We start from the raw sequence: 10192 nt of genomic DNA on the forward strand, positions 1-10192 counted from the left end.
CAGAATACAAATACATTTATTTTATTCCTGTAGATTATATCTGAAGGAACAGGCCATCATCCATTTGATATTGTTGTTCATGGTAGTTTTCTTTATTGGACTGATTGGGAAACTGGTGCTTTGCTACAAACAGAAAAATCAACTGGAAAAGGTCCTGCTATTATAAGAAGTAATTTACAACAGCCAATGGGTCTTTTTGCTGAGTTGTCAACAATTATGAAATGTAATCCAAAAGAATTAGACAAATTTTTCTTTTTAAGATTTTGAATAATTTCATTATTAAAATTCCTGAGTTACAGATCAGTCATAAAAATTTATTGTGAATAATTTAAATTACAAAAAACAGGGTGTCTGGCTTAGAGGTTTAATAAAAGAAGAGTATAAATTGAAAACTTATCATAATTTAATTTAATGAAAAGTTGTCTTCTAGTACAAAAACTTCTGGCAGAATGTTTTTATACACTTCAAACGTGCACCAACAGTGATGTTGCAGATGTCCAACTTGTGTTCCACATCAACTAAATATTCAACAGCACATGAGATATAACATTATCAATAGTCTGACAGATTCTGTGTCTCAAATCATTCGTTATGCATAGATGTATGATACACTTGATTATTCACAAAATCCCAAAAGAAAAAGTCCAAGTGGGGGTAAGAACCAATCTACCATCTAGGGAACTCCATTCATCAATTGTTTTATCTAAATTGCAAAGTAGGGAGGCATCATGTCTTATTGAAAAATAGTTCCAGGAGGAAGTTGAGGGCTAGTATAAGTCTCAGCATGGTAAAATAACTTGTTCCAGTCACTGTGGCATATCACTTGGCCCTCAATATGTACTGTACCTATTTTGCCATTCTGTGCATTTGCTAGTCACTGCAAAGCCAAGATATGGTATTTCTCACAAATGTCAACATAAAGTACACGCTGAATTTTAGTCTGATACAAATACAATGCAAGTTATAAATTTTTTTTTATTAAACCTCTAAGCCAGACACCCTGAATTCAAGTTTTTGATAACTTTTTATGACTGGATCTGATGATATAATAACTTTTAATTTGATATAAATATTTTAAATTAAATTATTAATTTAAAACCCAAAAACTTAAAACTATGCATATAATATAAATTATTTAAATTATTTATACTTTAAGTAATCACTTATAAATATTCAAAACCTTATTATTTATTCAGTTTCTTTTCATTAAGAAAAAGTATTAGATAATTATCTATACTTATTAAGAAGAAACTATTACAGAAAATACTATATAGTGAAAATAATTAGCCTCATGAGTGACATAAGGATTCATGTTATCTTATTAGATAAATTCTCTTGAATTTTATATAGTGATTTCAACATGTTCTAATATGGATATACATTTTTAAATTTCATATTTATAAAAAAAAAAAAGCCAATCATCTTGAATTGCCTGTCTCTAAGACATGTAGTAAAAAAGATTTGTTAGTCAGTTAAAGTTTTTTCATGCTTATTTTTAGCTTTTGAAATTAGTTTATCATAGCTAATCTTTGTGTGTGTGTGTGTATTAAATTAAGATAGTCTGAAAATATTTTTCTGAAATTTTAACCTTATCAAAATAAAAAATTATTTCTTAAAATTAACTTTTAGAATTACAGAGTATCCTTTATATATATGAAATGTTTCACAAATAAAATAAAATAAATTTTTTACAGGTATGTCTGTTGTAACAGAAATAGGATCAAAAACATCTTTTCCAACAAATGATTGCTATGAATACTGTCTTAATGGAGGTATATGCAATCCACAAAAAGAGAAAAAACAATGCTTGTAAGTTATTTATTATAAAATTACAAATTTGAATTAAATATTGATAATTTATATGTAACAATTATTCTTAAAGTTGTGCTGAAAATATTACATCTCAATGTGGAGTTCATATAGCTTCTGAATCATATTCTCATAATTCTGAAATAGCCAGTAAGTGTGCATAGTCATTTAAGAAATATTGAAGAAAATTTCTTTATTAATTTTTAATAAATTATTAATTATTATTTAACTTTTCTTTCAGCTTTTTCAATCATTTTAATAATAATCAGTATTATATTAGTGTTGATATTTATTATGGTTGGAATTACACTTTACCAAAGGTAATTTTTCTACATATGTATAGATTTTTTAAACAATAATTGAATTTAAAAGTTCTAATCATTTGAATTTTGTTATAGGAGACAATGTCAGAATCTTCATCCATTTTTCAGTTTGCCTTTTATTAAAAGATATGCTCATCCTTATACTGGAAACTGTACAACAAATATGACTAGAGAATCTTCATTCTGTAATGGTAGTTGTGAAGAGGTAATAATATATTTTAAACATTTAAATCATATCTTAAACTAACTTATGAAATATACATTTAATTATCTTATTTACATATAAAATTATTAATAATTAGAAATTGTACATTTTGCTTTCATTTTGAAAATTTAAATGTAGTTAACATTGATTTAATTAGCTCTGATTTGTTTATCTGCAAATCAAACTGATTATGTTTTCAATTAATATCATTTATTTCAACCTATACATTCAAATGAAAATATTATTTTATACCAGACAAAAGATTACTGAATGAGAAAATGAATTGAAGAGAGATTTAATATTCAGTAATGTTTTATAAATTTTGTTGCTTCACTAGGTTTTTCATACTTGTCAATAAAACTTTTATTTAAAATTAATTTTGATTGTAATTTTTAGTGATAGATATTATACAGCTGCAGTAGAATCCACTTATTGTTATCAGTCATTTAATGACATTAGAATTAGTACTTCCCAAAATGTAAGTTAAAATACATTTATAAAACTTTGCTTATTGTAATCAAAGTTTTGGTTATACTTATTGTAATCTGCAGATAGTAAATAAGTATTTTTAAGCAATTGGAAGCTAAACATTTAAAATTCAGCAAATATTTGCTGGATTTTAAAGGTTTTTGTTTACAAGTCAGTAACCAGGCTTGAATAAACATTTTTAAGCTGTAATTTTGCACCATCAAACATTTGGTTGATAATGAGCAATCCTTAAATGTTTTGTTTAAAGAATTAATTATTGTTTTAATTATTACTCACATTAAAGTGAATTAAATCTTCGGTATTTATTACTTCATATATGATGGATGAATTACAATTAATTAGTAATAACTGTAATTAATAAATATTTGAAGTTATACATTTGTTTTTTATTGTTTTAATATATCTTTTTAACATCAGTGAATAAAATCAAAATTTTCACTAGCTATACTATTATTTACTTAACCTGCTTAATGTTATCAATTATTATCATTAATACAGGCAAGTCTCAAAGGGATTACAATAAGCAGATTCTATTGTATTTTCAAAAATAAATGGGACTAATTTTTTCTTAAAGTTAAATTCTGTAGCTTTGCTGATTTTTAAAATTTTTATTAATTTATTTAACATGCTAACATGGATACAATATAGTTCAGAACTGAGGGTATGTACAGATTTTCATTCAACAAATAATACTTTACATAGTTTAATGTAGTTAATGAGTGTCAGAAAGTTAGACTAATTAGATTATTGCATAAATAATTTGTTAATGGAATAATCTTAAATATACAAGGTTATCAAAATGCTGTAAAAGGAATCTATAGCTTTAAGAATATATTAAGCTAATATATTAATACATAGTAATACATTTCCTTAAATCTAAATTGACTGAATACTGTGAAAAAAATAGAATTGATAATTAAGATTTTTGATTTTTTTCTCTACATTATATACAGAATTTGTAAATTTCAAGAAAAACAAAACTAATATCTACAGAAAACAGAGTGGAAATTTATTTAGTATCAAAGTTTATACTGAAAACTAATTAACTTTGTGTTACTTTTCCAATGATTTTAATTGTAGTAAAAATCATTTTGTTTCACTAATAAAGTGTTTACATTAAATTCATTTAAAGAATTTTAAATAAATTTTATTATAATAGTTTTTATCTTTAATTATTTTTGGATAGATGTAAAATATTGACTATTCTTTCATATATTAATAAATTATGCATATTCTTGTGTAAGAAAAATGTATATTAAAATGCAGTTTCTATTTTATGGGGTTACTAAGAATACAAATGAATAAAAACCAATAATAAATTTTTAATATTCTCTTATTGATATGTAAAATTTAATTTAACTTTACATAATAATAAATTAATACAATTAGTATCTAATTCATTATCTATACTTTAAAATTTGCATTAAAAGTTAAATAATACTATAAATTTTCATTTTTAAAGAATTTTATTAGAAAACTTTTTCAATAAAAAAAAATTAAACGGTTAAATTAAACTTTATGTATTAATTAAGTTTTTTAAAGAATCAAGTAGTACAAATGATAATGGTGTGGAAAGAGTTGACAATTCATAACTGATTTGGTACCAAAAACAAATATGACTGATATAACTAATTACATCTTTCCATATACTCATAACATTCAGAATTAAAGATTGAAAATAAATTCTGAATATGTATTATTAAATTCTTAAGAAATCCTACAAATCAATTTTAAATTGCAGTCAATTTTTAGGATTTTTAAGATTTTTCTATGAACTTTCTTTTTTAATAACTGGATTTCACATATTAATTGATGTGTATATAAAATTATGTAAGGTCGCTGACTTCCAGAGGAAAATGGTTAATCACGTGTCAGGAAAACCTAGGGTCAAAATCGTATGTGGATGGTGGCAGTAGGAGACAAAGATGACAAATGTCTTACACAAAACCGTTTATTCTAACTACTAAGTTAACTTACATATTATTGAGGTACAACACGATCTAGATCGTTAGAGTAGTGTTGGTGAGGTAACATTGGGAACGTTCCGGGCTTCCCAGGTCGATTTCGGAGAGACACTTTCCCAGTGGCGCCGATGAAGGGATGGATGGGGTCCCGTTGTAGAGGAGGAGGAGTTCTGTCGGCCTCTGTAGACGGAAAACTTTGTTTCTCGGGATCTACGGACAGTCTTGACCAGTGCAGACTTGACTGGAGAGGAACCGCCGCACTTCTTCCAAGAATGACCAAAGGAGGAGCAAACCCTTGGCCTTGCAACTCGGGAGTTTTATATGATTCCCCTCCCCCCAAATCTCACCCTTTTGATTGGTCCTGTTCATTTTCTCCTTTACCTTGATTGGTCATTTCTTTGTTTCTGTGCAAAACCTGAGACCGATCTGGGTCGGGAGAGTTCCGAGAGGTGTAGACGGGGCCTTTGAAGTTTGTGCTTGTATTTTCTGTCATTATGGTCCTCTCTCTGACATTTTGTCCTTGAGCGGTCTGCCAGACATCTCCGTGGCCATTTACTCTCCTTTGTTTCTCGTTTCTGACACTCGTACGCAAGCACCTGGACAAAGCTCCCTCTCTTTCGGTTGACATCCCCTCGGTCATTCATTATCGTGTCACATTTGTTCTAAGATAAGTTTTAGGAAAGTTTCTTTCATGTCTGGTTTACATCACCAACACTTGTTCCTGACACGAGTTGCTCTTCGCAATTTCCCGACTTTGGAACTTTATAATTATTCACCACTTCTACGCGTTTTGTGACCCTTACAATTATGACCTTCAGTAAAATTCATATATGGTTCTGTTATCATGTCTGATTAGATAATCTATTTTTCAAAACAAATGACAATAATTTTATTTAGTTTCAAACTGTTTTAGTTTATGTAGTAAATATCTTTATATGAATATATTAAGCAAATACATTGATGCCTTATACTTCAGATTTAATTCATTCCAGGAGGCCATTTGAACTCTGAATTGTTTAATTCCAAATCAATTTTTCTATTACAAATAATGAAAAGTGAATTAATCCATTTTCAGATCCTAATGAATATCCATTTTAATAATCAATTTAAACAGCAAATACATATAATTTAAGGTAAAAATAATACAAGTAAATGCACTAAATAATAAATTAAAATGAAAAAACAATAAATAAAATACAAATTGTATTTACTGGTTACACACCATCAACTTTGACACCTTAAACATGGCTGCACACTTGTATTACTTTGAAATAAGTTCCTTTTTCACTTCAATCATTGATATTACGACCTTCCACTTAGGCTTTGTTACTTCCATACTCTTCTTGGATACCATGGTTAATAGGTAGGGATTATATAATTAATATATATAAAGCAAAAAAAAGCACTGAAAACATTCAAGTGTAATGCAAGAGATACTTTCCCAGTGAGTGTGAGAGACAACTTGGGTGCACAACAGATGACATTTACACAGCGAGCACATTTTTCACTGTGCTCACAATTCACACATAGAAGAAGAGTTCTAACTCCAGATCAAATTTCTGTTGAATTTAATGCTCAAACTTGTGAATGTTTGAAGTGAGGTACCACTGTATTCATGAATTAGATAGATTATTGTAAAATATGATAATTTTATCTATTAAAATTAGATATCAACAAAAATATTGGCATAATATTCTAGTCAGTTGATAACATTAATGTTCTGCAAAATTAATATAGAAATGGAAAATAATTTGAAAAATAAGGTCTGGGGATTAAAAGAATGTGTGAAAATGTGGTTTTATTTTCTAATCATATGAATACATTGTTTATTTAATCTCAAAGGTTAAAAAAATTATTATAGCTTGCATGTGCTTATTTATTCTTTTTAAAAAAAGGTGTAATTTTTGACTTTTGCTTTTATTTTGGAAGTAATGCAACAATTTCCAATAACACAACATGCATTCTTTAATTCCTCTCAAATTTTTGAAGCTATTATTCAGAATGAATTTAACATAGTTAATCTTGATGTACTTGCACTAAAATGACGAAACAGATATTTCATTTTATCATGGGTAATGAACTAATCAAAAGAGACCTTCTTTTTAATATCTGATCTGCAGTCTCAATAGGAATCCCAGTATTTTTTTTAATGGTTAGATCTCTGATAATTTTTGCAGTTTTTATTTCTTGGGATTAAAATGCTAGTGCATTTCCAATTTTGCTTTGTTTACTTAATGTATGGTTGACTCATTTTCAACAAAAAAGCAAGAATTATAACTGTTGATTTATCTTCCTGTAAACAGTTTATAATTTTAATTTCATCTTCAAGAGTCATCACTTTCTTTGGCTCTATTTTGTCATTAGTCTTATTGTTTGCATGACATTGCAGATTTGTAAGGATAAAAGAAAAGTTAATTAAAATCTGCTTCTGAAACGAAGTGCTCATTTATAATGCATACTAATTTAAAACACATAGTTTACTATTCTTATAAGTGTTGAAGTAACTTAAGAAACTATGAAATAATATAGAATAGCATACATAGTCCAGTGATGACAAACCATTAGCCTGCATGACAGTTTCAAGGTACCAATATGCACGTTGAATGTTCAGAAGGTATTAGGTTTAGGCGTTTCTGTCTGATATTAAAAAAAATATTTTTACTGAACTGGTAATTTTCAGTCTGTAAATTTTTTTAAATGAAAATTTTAATATTTATCTTATTTTTTAATACTAAAAAACTTTCTCTGTATTCAATGTAGATGAATTAAGTGAAAAATTGTTATGTTGTTATGCATTCATGAAATGCAATCCCTTGAATTTTAATTTCTTTCTAAAAGATAATTGGTTTTAATTGACCTATTTCTTTATTTTTATGCATTGCTCTGGGACAACAGTCCTATATGAATTACAGCCACAATCTACTGTACATGATGAATAAATAAGTTATTATAAGATAATAAAAAAATTTACTTTATTTATATTTTGATTTCATATACTTCATAAGCAGTAGCTTTTCTTATTTTCTTATAAATACAGTAAAACTTCTCTAATTCAAACGTCTTTAACTCTAAGAAAATGAAGCACTTGGTAGGTCTCGATGGAATAGCATAGGGATTTAATGTCTCCAACTTGAATTTCTTAACTCGAATTCTCTCTATGTTGAAGTTTTTTATGGTCCTCCAACATGGATTTATGTTACTTTCAACTTCCCTGACTCAAATTTTAATATTTATTTTATCCAAAGTGATCCTAATTATTGAATTTTCATGAAATTTTCAGACAGTTAGTTGTATCTACTCTCCAACAGCAATTTTCAGACAACCTTCCAGTCTAAAACAAGAGGTCTTCTTGCTTTATCTCAACAAGGTATACCTGCAAAACTGTTCAATTCCATTAGTTACATTGAAGATTTTGCTGAAAGGTATTACACAGGCTGTTTGAAACAAAAAAAAACTATCAAAGATTCTTTATACAATGCAAGAAAAGTAAACGTACAAATCTATTCAGAATTGGCAATTTTTACTGTATTGTTTTCTAATGAAGTTTTTTCTGTCCCTTGGAACTTCAAGTTAGAGATGTTTTACTGTATATATATATATATATATATAGAAATTTAAAGTTGTTCAGGATTAGAACATTAAAAATATAAGGTTTCAATTAAAATTTTTGAATTTAAGATTGAAAATTTCTATTCTAATGGTTTAAAAGCATTTTGTTTTGTTCTTTAACCCCTATTTACTTAGTTTATAAGTAAGTAACATATATAACAATTTTTATATGGAATTATTTGAAATATTAATTATAAATTAATAAAATTGTGTTGTTTTATTTCCCTAGGAATTCAGCTTGACCAATCCACTGTTTGATAGTTACCAGAGTAATAAACTGCATGAAGAGATTTTCAAAATAACTGTTCCTTATAAAGAAGCTGCATATATAAATGAAATCAATGTTTAGATATTCTATTATTTTGTGATTTTACTTTTAATTATAGCAAGAAGAAAGGCTAGATGACTGAATTATTAGAAAAATTGCTCAGACTGTAAAATTGGTGCCATAGAAATTAGCATCATACTCTTCAAATGGCTAGAAAAGGAAGACGAGTCAAACTAATTTGCACGTAAAAAAATTTCGGCACTAGATACAGCATTACTCTATATTTAAACAATCACTGTAAATTAATATATAATTCTAAGTCATACACTGACTATTACAATTCTGTATTAAATTTACAGGAAATAATTCAATTGGTGCTGTATTTGTAGCTTTGTACAGTATCTGTACACTATTATTTAGTGATATCTAGGAAGGAAGGCTTCTCTTCTATTAACACTCATTCCAAGAAGGAATAGTGGATTTTATGTAGAGAAGAAGTCTTTACTGTTTAAATTGTTGAAAATTCAAAACTTTAATATTAAATTGGAAAAGTTAGATTTACATTGTTCAAAGATCAAAACATTTATTTATGAAAGTTTTGTAAACAAAAATTATAACTTTGTTTTTATTTTAACCTTATATTTAAGGCATTATATTCTGTTTAATGAAAAATTTATGTATAATATATCTGAGGCTGTGATTTTTAACTATTTAACCAAAAGTAATTTCTTTTTTTTTAATTATTTTAGAATTATACAAATATGTTGTATCAGATAAGGAAGAACCCTCATCTGTCGCTGTGATTTATATTATAGAAACCATTTTTTGTGAATTCAAACAGATTGATTTAGAAGTACTGGGAATGCAAACACTCATTTTAAGGAGAAATAGTGGTTATTATGCATTTCCAGTTCTTCTATCAATATATTTAATGCAAAAAGTTTTTTTTTACAATTTATAAATGTTATTTTTAGAAGTTATTTACTAAAAAATAAAGTGAATGCTTAATTTGTTCAATTAATGAATAAATATGTTTAAATTTCAGTCTATTAGAAGTATATGAAAAATTATTTATTCATAATGTAAAATGTCTGTCTTTATAATCGAAAAATATGCTTAATTGACATAATTTTCTGTATGGTTTACACAGTACACATAAAATTACTATGTAAACAAAATTTAAATACAAACTTTATAGCATGTTGATTTTTGTTTTATTTTAATGAATTAAGTATATTTAAAAAACATTTCAAAAACTAAAAGAATATTAAATATATATATATTTAATAAAATTTAAAACCATAATACGACAGATATTTTGTAAATTTTCAATTATAATAAAGAATTATTTGTTTTGAATGATGCGTCTGTAAACTATACCTATACAAATATATAAGTTTCCCGTCGCCGTGTTAAATTTTAATAATCGCTGAAAAATTATAATTATTAATATCATACCGACAAAGAATTTTATGCTGTTAAGTAATTTATTTAAAAAAAAAAAATAGTCGATTTCTATGGCTTG

At 26.6% G+C, this 10192-nt stretch overlaps 1 protein-coding gene across 2 annotated transcripts in view; it reads left to right on the forward strand.

The window, feature by feature from the left end:
• Window positions 1-9873, forward strand: part of LOC136969593 (low-density lipoprotein receptor-related protein 1-like) — a 59836-nt gene extending 49963 nt beyond the window's left edge. Inside the window, exons 33-39 of one of the 2 annotated variants that reach the window (XM_067263818.1) lie at window positions 34-223; window positions 1695-1809; window positions 1883-1959; window positions 2051-2129; window positions 2208-2337; window positions 3475-3487; window positions 8629-9873. In XM_067263818.1, the coding sequence (XP_067119919.1) occupies window positions 34-223; window positions 1695-1809; window positions 1883-1959; window positions 2051-2129; window positions 2208-2337; window positions 3475-3487; window positions 8629-8657 (633 nt within the window). In that variant the 3' untranslated portion in view covers window positions 8658-9873. The remainder of the gene's footprint in view (window positions 1-33; window positions 224-1694; window positions 1810-1882; window positions 1960-2050; window positions 2130-2207; window positions 2338-3474; window positions 3488-8628) is intronic. The other variant, XM_067263817.1, reaches the window with a different exon arrangement.
• The last annotated feature ends 319 nt before the right edge of the window (window positions 9874-10192 follow it).

Source organism: Centruroides vittatus, unplaced genomic scaffold, assembly GCF_030686945.1.
Source record: "Centruroides vittatus isolate TY-2023 unplaced genomic scaffold, ASM3068694v2 contig_18, whole genome shotgun sequence".
NCBI classification, from domain to species: Eukaryota; Metazoa; Arthropoda; class Arachnida; order Scorpiones; family Buthidae; genus Centruroides; species Centruroides vittatus.